The 17,200-nt window shown below is 36.9% G+C and overlaps 1 protein-coding gene across 1 annotated transcript in view; it reads left to right on the top strand.

Annotated features, from left to right (window-relative positions):
• The window catches only part of LOC129265364 (fasciculation and elongation protein zeta-2-like), a 42,439-nt gene extending 27,245 nt beyond the window's left edge, over window positions 1–15,194 (top strand). Inside the window, exons 2-4 of the mRNA XM_054903365.2 lie at window positions 6,231–6,339; window positions 11,533–11,697; window positions 12,237–15,194. Coding sequence (XP_054759340.2) covers window positions 6,231–6,339; window positions 11,533–11,697; window positions 12,237–12,461 — 499 coding nt within the window. The 3' untranslated portion in view covers window positions 12,462–15,194. The remainder of the gene's footprint in view (window positions 1–6,230; window positions 6,340–11,532; window positions 11,698–12,236) is intronic.
• The last annotated feature ends 2,006 nt before the right edge of the window (window positions 15,195–17,200 follow it).

The raw sequence follows: 17,200 nt of genomic DNA, 5'->3' as shown, positions 1-17,200 counted from the left end.
TTATTTATAATTTTATTATTATCATGCAATGAAATTTATACTGTTTTACACGCTGCGTCGGCTGCCCACTTGACTACCTTGTATTCAGTTGAAATCGGTGGCGTTCAAAATAAGGCTTAGGGCTATATGGATTCCCAAATTTGTCACGCCCCCCCCCCCAAAAAAAAAAAAGGAAAGAGAGAAGGAAAACTATTATCTGAATACCGGGTCTGAATATCATGTCAAAATCTATCGTAGATTACCAAAAAAAAAAATCAAGATTTGTGCCCTATATGCCCTTCATATTTATTTATGTTCATTATTTACGCCACTGGTTGAAATTAAATACAACTGAAAACATTTTCCCTTTTTATCATTGCATTATACATCATGAATAGTGAAAGCATGGAGCTATATGGTGAAAGCATGTTCATAACATCTTTCTGTATTTTTTGCTGTTTATACAATTCCTAAACTCAGGTTTTGTGTATTCCTTATGTTCGCATTCTCAATGTTATTTTTCTCTTTAGTTCAATATTATTCTCTCCAATTAACTTTATTATGGTATGCCTTTTCAGGAAAGTATTACTTGTTTGCTTGCCCCATGACCGCTTTACCTTTTGCAGATCGGCGTGTCTCTCAGTGAGTACTCTGAAATATCTCCTTGACCCCCCCCCCTGGAGTTGTAAAACACCCATAAAGGCAAAATATTATATTTTTTATCGTCAACATATTTGCATCACATCACCATAAAGTAAATACATCAGAATAAGCGTATACCCATTGAACCTCGCCAGAAGGGGCTTGCAAAAAATTTCATTTTTTTCGAAAGTCATCACCACCACTATGCACGATTGGCCTTTCATACCAACTGATAGCCAAAATAGTTGAACCATATTCCAACACTTTCTATATACGATCGCCTTGACTGATTTGATACTTTCTGATACGACTAATTATTCCGCGATTGTATGCCCCTTGGAAGCGGGGGTGCTGGGGATGCGGCGTGTATTATTTTCTACAGGCATGCAGCACCCCCTGGAATTATGGTAGGTGTCAAATTGGAGAAATGTATGGAATATGACCAACATTTCGTGTCAGAACCTTTCTTATGTTTTTATTTTGCTTTGTTAAATTTTCTTCAGCACGTAACCCCAGCAAAAATAAATCCTGAGTGTGAACTGAGCACATTTCTTTTCTCAACCATCAAAATGATTATCATTTTCCCAATCAGTTGTAAAATGTCGAAACGCCGGAATCTCCTTGGTCCCAACCCCACGGGCAATCCCAATATGAAAAAATACACTTCCTCTGCTATAAAACAACAGTTATCATTCCCTTTTTCCTTTATATATAACAGGGAAATGGGAGTTCCACTTCCCGGTTAATTCCACTTTCATTGCTAAATAAGTCAATCAAGATGCGAGTGATGTTTTTGTCCTGATCGTGTCGCCACGCTCCACAGTCATTCAGATTTTTTCAACAGTTGAACTGCTCGTGCACACACTGTATGCGTAGGCCTATCTGCCTCTCATTTGTTGCAATAAAAGTTCATCTTTCCATCTGTATTTTTTTGTTTATTGTTTATTTAATAAGGGTTAGCTAATTCAACAAAAGCTCCCATGGGGCGCCCCTATCTATTACTTTGTCATTGGTATCCATGTCTATCCATTCTTGGGCCATCGGATGATCCATTCATATATGCCTATTCCTCCATCTTTTCATTCTTTCAGTCATCCATCCATCCACCGATGAATTGATTATAGGCTACCTCACCCTCCCCCACTGGAGAAATGCTCTGCGACCAAATCTCTGGAAATCCTATTGATACACGTTGAAAGCCGACGTAAATTACTAGTACATGTGCAATCCCCTCGGACGTTGCTTCTCCAAGTTTGCTTAGTCTTCTTTTACGTACTTCGTTGCCCTGTTTCCCACTGCGTGACTTGTAAAGTTCTGTTGTAAAACATGCTGGTCGCCCCCTTGATCGGCTCTGCACTGAAATTCACCCCTCTGCATACGTATATAGAGTGGTTCTACCGTAGATCATAGCGCCGTGCAATATTGAATATACTCAACTTCTCCTTATTCCATATCTAGGTATCTTGGGTGGCTGCAAGAATAAGAGTTTTCCGAGAAATCTTGCCCATTACGTCTGCCCCCCGGTTTTTTTTAATTTTTTAATTTTATTTTTTTTCTCATGACTCGTGTAAAGATTGACCAAATAACACTTTATTCGAAATTTGCAACTGCATTGGTCGCATACACACACTACAAAGGTCTACATGATGTAGACTACGCTACGTACATACTTTGCATCAACGGGTTTCTCCGCTCACCTTTTGACCTCGCAAGTTCAGTCTAAACAAACGAATAATAATCAAGTTGTGTTGCATTGCACCTACTTTCATGTCAATAATGTGTGTCCTCATTGTCCTATCAACTTGATTTATCTTCCTTTTATGTTTTATTATTCTGTTTCCCGCCCTGAAAATTGTTTTTCTCTTCGCCCTTCCCTTTCTTCATACTCGGCCCTAGACAGAATGGGGGTGGTTGCTATTTAGAGTTTTAAACCACTTTTAATTTAGCTTTTTATCAAACTTTTCCTCTGTAATTGGTGTGTGGAGCCAAATAATCTGAAACTGACTGAAACGCTATAGAATATATGATATCATGATTTTAGGAAAGATCAACGATTTAAAAATATACAAAAAATTAGGGTATGTTGTGTTCACATTCTTTTTTTGATCGTTCTCCCTATTCTCCTTCACCGATCCACTTCTTTCTTTCTTCTCTCTCCTCCCTCCCTCTTCCCTTTGGGGAGGGCCATGGAGTCAGTATAGTAAGCTATCGCCTCGCTCTGAGACCGATTTCCCGTACCTAGTACGCCAAGCTATGTGGAGGGAACTGAAAGGGTGCATAAAGAGCTACGATCCGACATTAAAAAAAATCAAACTCGGCCCTTGCCTTCTCCGGGATTCCTCGTATCTCTTTTAGTCTTTGGAGTACATTCAGATTCATGACATACAATCCCGACAGTAAGCCGTATTGCGTAGTCATTCACGTCCGCTCATCAACGTGTCTGAAGTTTCATGTAGGGCATGCTCGTATGTCTTTGGTATATATACAGTGTGTATGTGCTGCAGGACGATTTTAAACCCTATCGAACCGTACCCCCGCCCGCACACACAACGAATACACACACGCCCTCCACTGATTCACTTACCCCCAGTGATTCAACTAACACAGTGATTCACTTTACCCATTGATTTACTTTCCCCGGCTATTCAGGGGTGTGTGTATGCATGTTATGGGGATGTAGTGTGTTGTGTGTTCGGCAGTCCAGGAGGTGGACTTCAGTATCAGCAGCCAGTGGCCGCCTAACCATCGGCGCATTGTGCATGCAGCGTCCGGTGCATGACTTCCACCCTGCTCTCGCTACGCGTTTAGCATTCGTCGATAATGCGCATGCGCCATGACGTATTTATGAATATCCACGATGTTATAATGAATATGCATGAATCAAACGGCGTTCTAATATCAATTTATTTTCTAACTCGAGAGGGCGGAAACAAATTGAATAGGTTAACCGATCCCTATAATATATATTTCACCCCTCAATATCACCAAAACAGAAGAGTTATACCAATTTCTGTTGAGTGCTAAAGTAGAGCATTGATATAGATATTTAATGAAAAAAATATATTCACAATTGATTCACTGCCCTTGTCTGATATGAACCAATCATACACTATACCTTTAAGTTATAAAGATTCTCAGTTCTCAGAATATCTGGCCGATACAAATTTATAACAAAATGATCATGAATTTCAAGATTATACATTTTTTAGCTTGCTTGGATTGATCGCTTGCAAATAACTCATGACAGTGCATGATATCTCAAACTCAGCCCCCTCAAATTTTCACAAAATACAACAATTGAAAAAAAAAGTGATAGCATTCACTAGTGTGGCATGTGTTAACGATTGGTTGAAATGTCAACGGTTCTATTTTATTTTGTATGCTATATTCATCATCATCTCTCTGTCCTTCTCCCCCTCTCTTCCCCTCTCTCTCTCTCCTATCATACACACCTTTTCTTTTTATAGTTTCCATTTTAATAATTGATTCCATTTTAGTTTCCATTGCAATAAATGCTCATGGATCCCATCCCATTCAGGGCATCTTCCATTGAATGTACACAGAAGAGCCTTGGGGTACTCCACACTCTAAATGTCAGGTTGGGAAGAGCAAGTTATAAAGCATTGATGTTGATCTTGTGATCCGTTGATGGGCTCTTAAGTCTTCTTGGCATGCAGTCCCTGTAGTGTAGTATCTTCATAAGTTCCAAAGGACATTAATCAGTAATGAGCTATATAGAGGTCTTTTCACTATCTCTTGGTGCTTTATAGCTTTGATGGATTCTGATGGCCATTGTCGTTATTCTGAATATCAACCCAGCCACGATTTTCAATGAGGATGCATACCGGTCAATTGAATTATGTATTGTATTAGTATAATCGTATTACGTATTCACATAGTACTGGTAGCTGGAGGACTTAACGGAGTTGACACATTTGCAGTCAATTTAGGATCACGGTCTCTTGGTAGGCTTGTAGGTGTCTTTAATTCAAATGAATTAAGATACATGTTTCCATATATAAGATGAGCTTAATGCATTATTGATACTCAATTTACTCATGTCTCTTTCCATCTCTGAAATATATTAGACGAGGCTTATGATCGTATAAAATATATTTTTGACTGGCGAAGTGTTGTTTCAGAGTAGTATGCATAACCGCACAAACCACATTTCAAAACAAACAAAAAATATATTGAGGTGTTTGTTCTCCAGAAAAAAAACCCCACATGATCTAAGAGCAAAATTGGTCTGATTACACACCAGCCAAACACCTGGGACCTGTTTCATAAAGGACTTGCAACTGTTGCAACTTTGCGACAATGGCAACTACCATGGTAACAGGGCTCAGCAGCCAATCATAATAACGTTTTCCATGGTAGTTGCCATAATGGCAAAGTTACAACAGTTGCAGGTCCTTTATGAAGCGGGGCCCTGCTTTGCATGAAGCTACTGACCATAGTGAGGATAATGATCCCCCCCCCTTTTTCATAAAGAGTTGCAATTGTTGTAACTTTGCCATTATGGCAACTACCATGGTAACCTTCATTTTTGATTGGCTGCTGAGCCCTGTTGCCATGGTAGTTGCCATAATGTCAAAGTTACAACAGTTGTAACTCCGTGTGAAACGGGCTCCAGGAAGAGAATGGTAATGAGGAAGGGGAAGTGGATAGTGAATAGCATAGGAGGTAGTGGCAGTGGTGCTGATGATCAAAATGATGAATGACAGTTTGCAATTCCCTAGAAATTATAGATGAAAATAGGTGGTGGAAGTAAAAAAATATGATTAGGCCTGGGTCAAAAATTAAATATGAGAAAAAAAATCATTTAATAATTCTGATATCCAGGCTGTGAAATATATGAATTATGATATCAAATGCAATGCAACGCTGTTCCAAAGATGGCCATGATTGATGTGCCCCTATGGAATACAGTTGAGCCACATATGGCAGAATGGGACAAAATCTTGTCACTATAAGACCATGAAGTGAGTTATTGAAAAAAAATCTTATCTTATTTCTGTATTTAACACAATAGCAGGTATTTTCATATAGAAATATATTGGACACCAGTCATTGGTAAAAGGTCATGAGGTATTAGGGATTCACATGAATAAACATGTATGTTTTCCCAGTGAGGTGGGAAAGTACAGCTCATCATTTTTTATCGCATTTACCTCCTATGATCTCCAAATGTTATATGGCCTGAGATTTGCTCAGGCTTCAACAAAAAACCTTATGCTCCATTAGTCATTACATGATATAAGAAATCTGAACCAATAGAACATAAAAAATGTTTTTACATAAATTACCTCTTTCTCAGATAGTGATTCCTTATAAAGGGTTGTATGAAAGAAAATAGATGCTTAATCACGTTAAGTTTGAGGAGAAAAAATCTGAATGTTCATGAAGAGAGAAATATATTTAATAACCGTACATAAAACTACAAAAGCTGTAGTTAATTGTGATAGACTTGAGAGGGGTTATGCAATATTACATTGCATTACCTTCATGAACTCACTATTAGGAAAAAAAAATGTACATTTATTTTAATCAGTAATATAATCTATTAATTCTTCAACTTGTTTTATTTTCCCCCTCTATTTTTTCAGATTATGGAAGCAAGTAACTGATCAGCTAGGACAGGTTATGCCTCTAGATTGGCAGAACTCACACACAAGACGGAAGCACATGCCTACTCTCAGACTGGTAGAAAAGAGAGTGAGTATACCCCTGGCCCCCTCCCCCCCCCCCCCCCCGCATATATGTATAAAAATATATATAAGCATCAAAGTTTACATGCTGGAAGCATTTAATTGGTATAAATGTTCTACATGTTTGTACCTGTGACATGTGAACCTTTGAAATATAATTTGTTACAGTTTTTTAAAATTAAAAATCTTGTTTTTTAATTGCTTTCACGGAGTAAATGGAACAGCTTCAATATTTTTTTTTTTACATGGCATAGTAAAAATTGGATGATTTTTTTTTACAGTGCAATGTGCATATTCTAAATTTATGATATACACAGAAAAGTATGAAAACAAGGCAGTCTATATACTGTACGAGTCTTTTGATTGCCAAGGTATGAATTTTTAATTCCAATAAATGTAAAAGCCCTCTGGAGCAACTTCTAATGTAGCTTCGCTATGCGTCAGTGTTTGCTGTCCTTTTTGCTTGCTGATTTGAAAGCTACATACACATCAAACTTCTGAAATGACTGCATTGGGTTTGACTTTCTCATTACATGTACTCACTTTAGTTTAAAGAGAATATGTTTGAGTGCTGAAGTTGTAGTGAATATTTAAAAAAAGAAGAATTTTATCTTAATCAATTTGTAAAAGTTTATGTGTATAGAGGAGATTGTACTGGTTAAAAAATATATACATCATTGACAATGTAGATAGTCACAGCAGAAGAACATTAAAAAAAATTACACTGATATACACATGTATACAGGTAAATCCAGGGCTAAATTTACATATAAACTGTAGGATGTTTTTTCATTGTGTTATTTTGGTAAGAAATATTCCTTCTTTATTTGACATTATTGTGATATTCTTTTGTGAGGAACCTTAAACGAAATGTTTGAAGTTCACAAATTACTTCTCACATTTATAAAAACCCAGCCATCTCTTTAACTTGGCTGTGGTGCCACTGTGTCTGAGACTGTGCCTGTTTACTGGCAGACAAATGAATTATAAAGTTAATCATTCACCTCTGTTTTATGGGTTAATTTAATATTTTCACAATGTATACTGAATGCTACTCACTTGGGCCTACATGTATCTTTGATCATTGCTTCCTCATGTATGAACCTCTATTGCTGTTCATATTGACATTTTTGTTACCAAGTATAAAGTGAGTTGATTTAATTTGACTGAGATCGAATTACTAGTAGTGTTTTAAGTTGATGATCATACTTTCATTTTAGAGTCCAGATTTATCAAACTGGATATAATGTAACAAAAATATTTTACTTTATTTCCTGAAAAAAAATCAATCTCGATCTGCCTCAATTATCTGAATTCTTAAAGAATATTTTTAGCACTTCCAGGAAGTAAACTTATCTGATCCAATTATATTCTTCTTTAAGCTCTTGCGTAAGATCATATCAGCATTCATATAGGTTATCATGGCATAGTATGCCGCTAAATATAACCCATATAAATTGAATTCTGACACACAATATCCCCCATTTCACTTTTGCAGACAGCCTTTCTTAGAATCCTACTATTGGACACCCAAAGGTGTGTAGAAGACTTGTGAACCATGACATTTCTCACTCAAAATGCATGAGATTGAAGAATTTATTGGAGAAAGTGTGTATCTTCCCCCGGGGATGTTGAATTGGATGGAAACATGTGAATGTACTTCTGATGCCCTGAAGCTTTCGCACCTTCTCTTATCTATTTGCCCAAGATATCCCATTTCTTAGATTTGTTAAGGAAGAATATTTAGAAGGTTTTGGGGTCAGAAGTGCTAGTTTCCTTTGATCATGCAGGCACGCATACAAAATATTGTGTGCCTGTATCAGAGCGTAAAGCTGTGAATTTGTACTGATCGAGATCTGTCACCTGAATGATAAAATATTGCACTAAAAAATGTCGCAGGAAAACAAGTTGAGTCATCATTTTGAACTAGGAATCAGTATTCCCTTTGCCACCCTGTTTCTACAGAGAATCGTTTAACGGTATTTCCCGCGTAAGTATCCAGAATTGCGGAAAACTTCCCTGTAGGAACAGACGCGATGTGGTTTATTGATACACCGTATCGTGCATAATACGGTTTCTCATAACCACTTTTGGGAGGTGGTTATTGCCATGTTAATCTGTTTATTTGCGACGTGGAATGTTAGTTAATCGGATTATTTGCTCTGTGGTTTTTCAGTTCCGGAAAAGATCAACCATTTTTAACGATTCTCTGTAGAAACACGTCGATTCTGGTATTTAGCTTCAGTACAAGCAAATTTTGTGTGAGTAGAAAAATATTGGTGTGAACGTGTATGAAATAAAAACATTGAAGCTTTTTCTTATTCCATCTTTTTTTAAAGGAATGAAGATGGAACTATATTTTATAGTGCAGTCTGTTCAGATTAGATAAATAGCATCTGATGGATATGACCATGAAAATTTGCATTTAGATGATTGGTATATTGTTATGAAGGATATCGCCTATGGTTATAGGAGTCCCTATTGTATTGTTGTAATAGGATACCAGATTGGTGTGAAGGTTTTATGAGTAGTGGAAAAATTCATCGCTGATATGAATTTAAAGGATTCAGGAGATACATTACTAGTACTACTAGTTCAAGAGTCTTCAGACCCACATGTAAAATTGTGGGAAATTATGCAAATCGTAGCTCCCAAAGGCATTGGAGCAAAGAATAGTACAGCTGGGAATGTAAGAAATAGTCCTTCTAAATTTAAACATAACCCCGGTAATATGTATTCAGTTTTAATACAAAGCAGTTTTCAGTATAGAGAAAAGCAGAAAAAATAGATCCAGGTACAGAAAATGTGAATTGTTTCCCTGGAGGGAATGATTTCCTCCTCAGATTTAGGCTATTTTTATATACAGTATCATCAAAGTTCTGTACAATGCTGTGTAAAAACCTGCTTCACAAAAGTCATTTTGTGTCTAAAAAATGGAAATGCATATCAAATTGCAGTGTGATACCAGGAAAATGAATCCATGTCTTGGTATTGTACTTCACGTTAAAAAAGGTCTAAGAAATTATATTTTGAAATGATATATCACCCAAGGCAATTCATGTGGTTTTAAAAGATAAAAGATTATGGATGGGATACATGTATATTTCGGGCTGTATTCCTCCATTCTTGGAAAAAAATCATTTAGACTTTCCCTAATGTGACTGGCTTTGTGAGATCGATGTCGCTGAGGTAATTGAAGTCAAAAGCATTGAGCATAGGCCATAGTTCTGATTTATCCCAGCCTTCTTGCGCAAATATGAGGCTGATTTATATGGATGAATGTGATATAAGATGTTATGCATCATGCATGTTGTTTACCCAAGTTCCGCTGTCATCCCCACCACCACGACCCAGGGATGTTTGCTGAGGAAAAGGATGTTGGGTTTTATATGCCTTGCGTGTATTGCTCCAATAACTTTGAGTCTACATGGAGGAGTCCATGTCTGCATAGCAATGAGGGGGCATGCATTAATGGAGATTGCTTTTAAGAACCAAACATGTCAGAATGAAATACATGCACATTTGGGATGCATCACTGGATATGTACAAAAACATGTATTGACTCTGCTTGAGACAAGTGTAGTATATAATGCTTTCATAATGTACATTTATGAAGCTGTGTGAACGTATATCCATGATATGAATGGATACTTTGCATATTATGAATCTTGTGTTAAATAGGACAATGGGTATATATGTGTGTGTATTTGAGTTTTGTCAGACATGTATCAATCAGATATGATTATTTACGTCTGGGACCGACCTTTAACGTCACCATCCGAAAGACGTGACCAGGGCTCGAACCCCGAACCTCTATCAATTTGTAACTTCCCCACAGCTTGGATTACAGGGGCACGCCACAACGCCCAGTGTATATGGGTATATATATATATATATATATATGTATATATATATATATATAAACTTATATATGTATGTATATATGGGTATATACAGTGTATACATGTGGGTTTTATACTATAGGCAATTAGGCGTGATTGTAAAAAGAACAATATCGATTAATACCAACCTACAAGTTCTATGCCATTTAGAATTTTATTTGTTAATAAAGTTTTGTTAACCAATTGAATCTATGTAACAGCATGAAACAAGATAATATGCTAATACACATCTTTGAGTGATCAGTAATTGACAAGTTGTATACTTCTCACTCCTGAAAGATTGTTGATAGACCTTGTTAATGTTTACTAGGAGGTTTGGATACACAGATCAGAAGAAAAAAGCTATCTCATAATGCATGAAAGGTATGAAAATGTTTTGTTGCATCTTTTCACTCACTTTGTGGACTCAATTTTCAAAATTTTATACAAGTATGTAGGTCAAAATAGTGAAGCTTCATTTGACATTCGATGAATGTGGTATACTCTAAATTTGATCTATGGAAGATATGAAGTTTTTATGATCAACAGACTCCTTATCTGAAGATGTACATGTAGTTTAACTGTTTTCTTCTAGGGGGGCATTGATGGGGTATGACACCATTCACTTACTAGTGAATAAACTACAATACTTACAATTAACATTGCATTCATGACTTGTTGCTATGTCTGGCAAGTGTTCATTTTCTAGGAACCGCAGTGTGCATAGTCATTGACTTTTATTAGTTTTATCAATTATTGATGTGGTGAATTTACTTTGATAAAACACAATCCTACATGTGTGTACTGAGAACTAGCGGCCACATTAAGCAGATATTTCAGCTTTTTTTTCTACATAGAGCAGGTACATCTATAGAGGAAATTCCTGAATTTGTTTATCAAAGTTCTCTCAAATCGTGCTTAGATGGGGAATTGTTCTGTCTTCATTTCTGAAATATATCAACAACATGCTTCTATAAGAACTATAAGAAGTCCACTCTCTTGAACTACATGATACAGATACAGTTGTGCTCAAAAGTAATAAAGTGAATCCCACCACAAAATGCACTCCTTCATGCTAAGTGTTGAATGTCGACAACAACTCTACAATGTTCGGCGAGCCCAGAGAAACAAAATTCATTGAATGGAATATTTATCACCTGACTTCACAATTCAAATATCCAAAACATGGCAGAACTTGAACACTTTAAATATGTTCATTTTATGGTGGGGTTCACTAACTTTTTTAGCACCACTATACATTACAAGAACTGAAAATTTTAATTATTATCTTTGTGTTATTATTATTATTTTTTACACAGCCTCATAATGATGACCTTGACCTTTCTGAAGATGATGAGCTTCTTCAGAGTTTGGACCTTCATTCCATGATCCTCTCCTCTCGATCTCATCACGACGTCGATGATATGGACACGCCAGTTGTCACTGCAGATGAAGTAATTGAAGAACTTGATGAAATGTTCCAGGTAAGTCAATAAGAGAATTTTTGTAGCAATGTTCACTTTAGACGTTTTGATCAGTGGTAGATCTAGATCTGGGTTGGAGGCAATACTTCGGAGTGGCCCACCATTAATATGACCCACAAAATGTAATGTATCTAACCCTGCTAGATCCACCGCTGCTCTGGATAGCTTCATTTGTCCATCACAAAACGTAAACATGCAAATGAACTGTAAGCTCTATGATAAGTCACACTGAATTTCTGAGAGAATTTATGTTGGTAATTGTCCTATTTCAATATAATATTTAAATCTAATGTTATCTTTTGAAATGTAGTAAGAATTGGATAACTCAACAGTAAGCAGTGCTCTTGTTATGTAGTGACATGCGCTTGGCCATTAATCCTCAGTACCAGAGGGTTTCAAGTTATTGTTTCTCTGGATACATGCATACAGTTTGACAACACAAACCAGCTGTATCAATAACATATGATGTTCATTGAATCTATCAGTATAAAAATAGAGGAGATTTTAAGATTTGCTTAATTATCTCGTCTGGTTTACAGTCGACAGATACAACGCCAGATGAGGTCATAGAAGAGGACAGACTGTCTAACATATCAAGAGAGCTCCAGGCTTTGAGGAATAGGTCTATGACAACCAGTAGCTATGAAGAAAGTAAAGTTGCACAGGGTAGGTTTCATAGATACCAGCTCTCCAACCCCTCCCCCAACTTACACATTTCCTTTACTCCCCCACCCTCCCTACCTTTCCGCTCCTGTATGCTGTAACCCTTAATGGATTATTGCATTAATTATTCATTCTTTGATTCATTTATTACAGATCAAACCAGGGCCCCGTCTTACAAAGAGTAACGATTGATCCAATCAATTGTAACTATATGGAAATCCACCAGGGTCTTAATTTTTTCTACAGAAAATTTGCACAATGTCCTTTGTAACCAAAGAGAAGCGCAGTGAATTTTCAAGAAAACGATGAATGCATGAATATACATCATAGCTAGAAAATATTTTGAACAAACATGCATAATAGATGTTGACGTTGCTGGCCGTCCATTGTTGCGATTGATCGGATCAATCGCAACTCTTTGTAAGACTGGGCCCTGATCAACAAGCAAAACCTGTAGATTAAGTCATGTTGCCCAATGGCCTGGTAATACAAAGATTTGTAATCAATCGAAAAATGGCAATGGCTAACCAAGATCATTGTAGCAAGTCTAATTCGGTCAAAATCCTGACCAGTTCCACAGTCAGAAATGTTTTTTGCACAAGAGCAATTGATTACAAGTATTTGTGGAATGGGACCATTTAATGCTAGGTTTTTGGTGTTCTTGCCTCATCCCGAAACCGTTAAGACCACTCCCCATTTATCTTTCACTGCATTCTTTTCTTTCTCCACTTCTGACTGATGTAATGTTTTTTTTAATTGCTATGATTTTCTGTGATTGTTGGATTTAAATAGCAAAACACTATACTCTGCTAGAGTATACTGTCCTCAAAACCAAGGTGTCAAATTTCATTCCAATCACATATTAGCTACCGAGACAAAAAGTCTATCTTTAATTAGGTTCTTTAGGGCAGAGATAGCTGCCTTTCTGAAGTAGAGCTATATCTCAGCGATACAAGGCAACAAATTTAATGCGAGCCACCTTAACTTATCATCTAGTCAAAAAGGGATAGATGTTTATGATGGTTATATCATGTTTATTTGTAGGATTTTCCCCTGATAATGCCCCTCCTTCTCGGAAAACGAATGGCCTGTATCTTTCTTCAATGTGTAGTGACTCGTAAAAAGCACTTGACCATTGTAAACTAAATGAAGTATATTCTCCACCCTCTAAATATAGTGAAGTGTAATTCTATCATCTTTCTTAATCTGCACTGAGAGCACAGGATGGTGATGAAGATTCCTAATTCTGAAGTGCAATTGTTGACTTAATTTCATGCTTTTTCTTAGCAGTGAATATAAATGATGTAACAAAAGTCAAATATCTGTCATTTCTTTAATCTTACTTTTTGTGGCTTTAAAAAAGGATGAAGTAAAATGGACTCTATTGAGAATTGGTGTTACACAGGGGAGGGGGGATTCACTCCTATAATGTCCCCCAAAATTTAGATTTTTGCACAAAAAGAAGTAGGGATATATTTACATTATAAATTAAATAACCAACAACAACAACACCAAAAAAGGGAAACTCATGCTTCCTTGTAAACATGGTGCTAAATGTATTTACAAGAGTTCATATTGAATACCTCCCATGTAAGTAGATATACCAATCATCCATTACCTTGTCAGGTAATGTATCCAAATGCTCTTAAATCTGAACAGGTAGACCAGACTTCAGATCCCTAAATTAGATCAAAGCTCTATTTCTGGCTGCCTATAGAGCATTAGCTAGTAATGTGTTGTTGACTAAAACTCTACCCTTTCCCTACCTATCATATCATCTTGTCTTTTCACTCTCTTCTCTCTGTCTCTCTAACTCTCTCTGTCTGTCTTTCTGTCTCTTTTAGGTCTTCTCCCCTTCCCCCCTCTAGCAATTTTGCCTATTGTAGCAATGTCTCAAGCGAAAATTTCTTTAAAAAAAAAAATCCTCCCCGAAAAATAAAGCAAGAGAAGAAGAAAAATGGCAGTTATCAGTGTAGGATATACATTTCAATCTTCAAAATCATTCAGATTATACAGAATTCCCTGTATATGATAATTCATTTGATATATCACCTTGGCCTGAACACCCCAAGATTTTCTGGTAGGTGCCGGTAATAGGTATTTTGATCCATCTATATTGGCAAGGTTTGATGGCATGGATATGCTCCTTGGAGACACCCATGCCCACTCCTTGCAGTCCCTGGAATTACCACCTACCCCGGGCAGAAGATGAGCATTGTCAATGGCATATGCATCAAAGAAAAAAATCTCTTTATCAGTTTATTTCCTTCTTCTTGATGATATCAGAGAATTCTCCGGTATCGTGTCCAAGTAGTCTTAGTGGTCATCTGCCAACGATTTAACTTTATCTCTTTTGCAATTAAGGAAATCAAAGGATTATTCTCTGTCAAAGACTAATCCCAACTTGTCACCCACAAGGGTGTGTACTGTAAGAGTCTCCTAATCTATTGGTTGATTTGCGATCAATCTTGATCAATCACAGATCTTTGTGTGATACCCAGGGCCTAGATATGAACCAAAATATTGATGTGATATATGGATTTCCATCACAGATAGAGACATCCAGGGAAATGATGCAAAGCCCAACAAATTATTATAGGGTGATGATACATGTACGTTGAGAGTGGACTGAGGTCGGCGTTGGAGGCCTGCTCAACTCCGTGTAACACCCCCTTTATTGAAAATGCCGGACCGATGCCTGCTCGGACTGAGTCCATCTCTGGGTGTGGGCTTCAGTCCTGCAATGGGTATTTGTGTCCCCCTCAAGTAGACTCGGTCCAGCTTGACCAATGAACTAGAAACAGTGAACAATAGTTCAAACTAAGGAACCATGCAAAAACAATAAAAATGTTTATATGAAAAGTCAGGTGATTTGTGTCATGTGAATAGGCAACATGAAACTGTAATTGTGGACACACATTTGCTGGCCTTGGACCATGTCAGGGGGGGTATAGTGATCTCAAGATAGCTTTAAATTGTCAGCGCCAAAGCCGACGCCAGAGCTGGGTTTCAATCCCGATGCATGTGTATCGGGGGCCCTAGATGGACATACACATGCATAGCATGGCATAATATAATCTCTTAAATCATATTTTAGGTTATACCGAGACAGATTGAATTCCTTATTTGACATATTTGTGTCAATGTTTCTTATGGAAAATAATGAAGGAAGAGATGGCTGATTTGTGGAACATTGCCGAAAGGGTTACATTTGAACGCAACCCCCCAAAAAATGAAACGCAAGTCCCAACTGCATGCTTGTGATTGGTTGATTTTGGAGTTTTTGTGCACTTGCAACCCTTCCTACGATAGGCCCCTGGTATGCTCAGGTGCTCGACATTAATGAGCTTGGATGGAAGCTTGTTGATTGCTGTACACGTCCACATCCAAGAGGTGTCTTCCCAGCTGCTTCATGTCTGACACACCGGCAAAACCAACTCCAAACCGACCGATGGTATGTCATTTGTAATAGCTTTGGTTGGTCTGTAGTAGGTATCGTTGGTGTGGCTGTGGCCTTTCATGCTGGTGTAGATATAATTGAACCTTTCCTTTTCTAAGTAGGCCTCTTTATTCTAATCAATTTTATATTGATGTTTGCAGGGTATCTAGGCTGTCTGCAAGCAAATTTTACCTCAGAAACACATACATGAATCATTAATGTGTGTGTTTTCTGAATGTTTGTGTAAAAGACCAGTCATCTAATTGTTTTTTTCATTGAGCTTTGCTTCTGATTCGTCAATCCACGGCCAATGGATTAGTATTACTGTTGCCGAGTATGCCTCTGTTTGTTTCTTGTATTCATACAGTCCATCTCTGAATTCAGAAAGTAGCATGCATGATTACAGATGCATGAAATCACTTATTCAAGGAAACCACGATAATGACAGATTTTTTTTTTCAAACTTGACTTTGCCATCAGTTATGAAGCTAATCTGTATGTTTCAAGCACACACAAAAAGCCAAGAATCTACTTGTAGGAATATTCTCAAGCCAAGCTGAAATATTAACACTATAAAGTTTCAAATGCAGTTTTATAATTTTGTAGAAAAGTTGTTTACACTTATTCAGAATGCAAAAAGTGGCATGTTGCTTAAAAAGTAAATGTGCTTTTGGCATTAAAAAAAATCACAAAAATGCACAGTATTTTATCTGTGTATGTGACCAATATTGATTCCTGTACAAACTTGAGAAGCACAAAATAGCACACTATGCTCTGTAAGAGTTCATGTATTTTTTTAGACAAGTTTTGTTTTGCATTTTGTTTATCTTGGTAATGAAGAGAAAGATCATTAGGTTCTCATATTTTGTGAAATGAAAGACCATGGCTCAAGAGTTAAGAATGATAAAACTGAACATGGCTCAAATATGACTTTGGTCACAAATGTGGGGATCTGTGCTACTTTGTGAATCCGTTCTAAAATTTAAGCTCCCAGGGAAAACTTCCCAGGTCATAACATAGTTGCTGTATCCAGGATAACCAGGGTTTCAATTATATTTTGTCTGCTGTGGTATCAAACCATATTGCTATCTAAAAATATATTGCCCCGCAAGCATTATATTAAGATTATTTTCCAGGTAATATGTGCCCTTCTGCTGATAAATTAGATCACCTATTGCTGGAGGAGCTTTCAAGCAACCTACAGTTTGAGTCCTTTATATAATTTAAAAATGAAAATTATTTAAAATACAAATGAATATGGATGTGTATTAAACATATGCCATCGTTATCATCGTTTCTTTCCAAGATGGAATTCATTTTGTGTACTTTGACTTTGGGACACGATCGCGTTTCCTGTCGGTGTGAATATTCTGTCATTTTCTTTTTCGTTTTAGTAGAAAG

The sequence above is a fragment of the Lytechinus pictus genome, chromosome 7, assembly GCF_037042905.1.
Source record: "Lytechinus pictus isolate F3 Inbred chromosome 7, Lp3.0, whole genome shotgun sequence".
NCBI classification, from domain to species: Eukaryota; Metazoa; Echinodermata; class Echinoidea; order Temnopleuroida; family Toxopneustidae; genus Lytechinus; species Lytechinus pictus.
The sequence above is the reverse complement of the archived record's forward strand: the minus strand, read 5'-3'. Positions and strand labels throughout refer to the sequence as shown.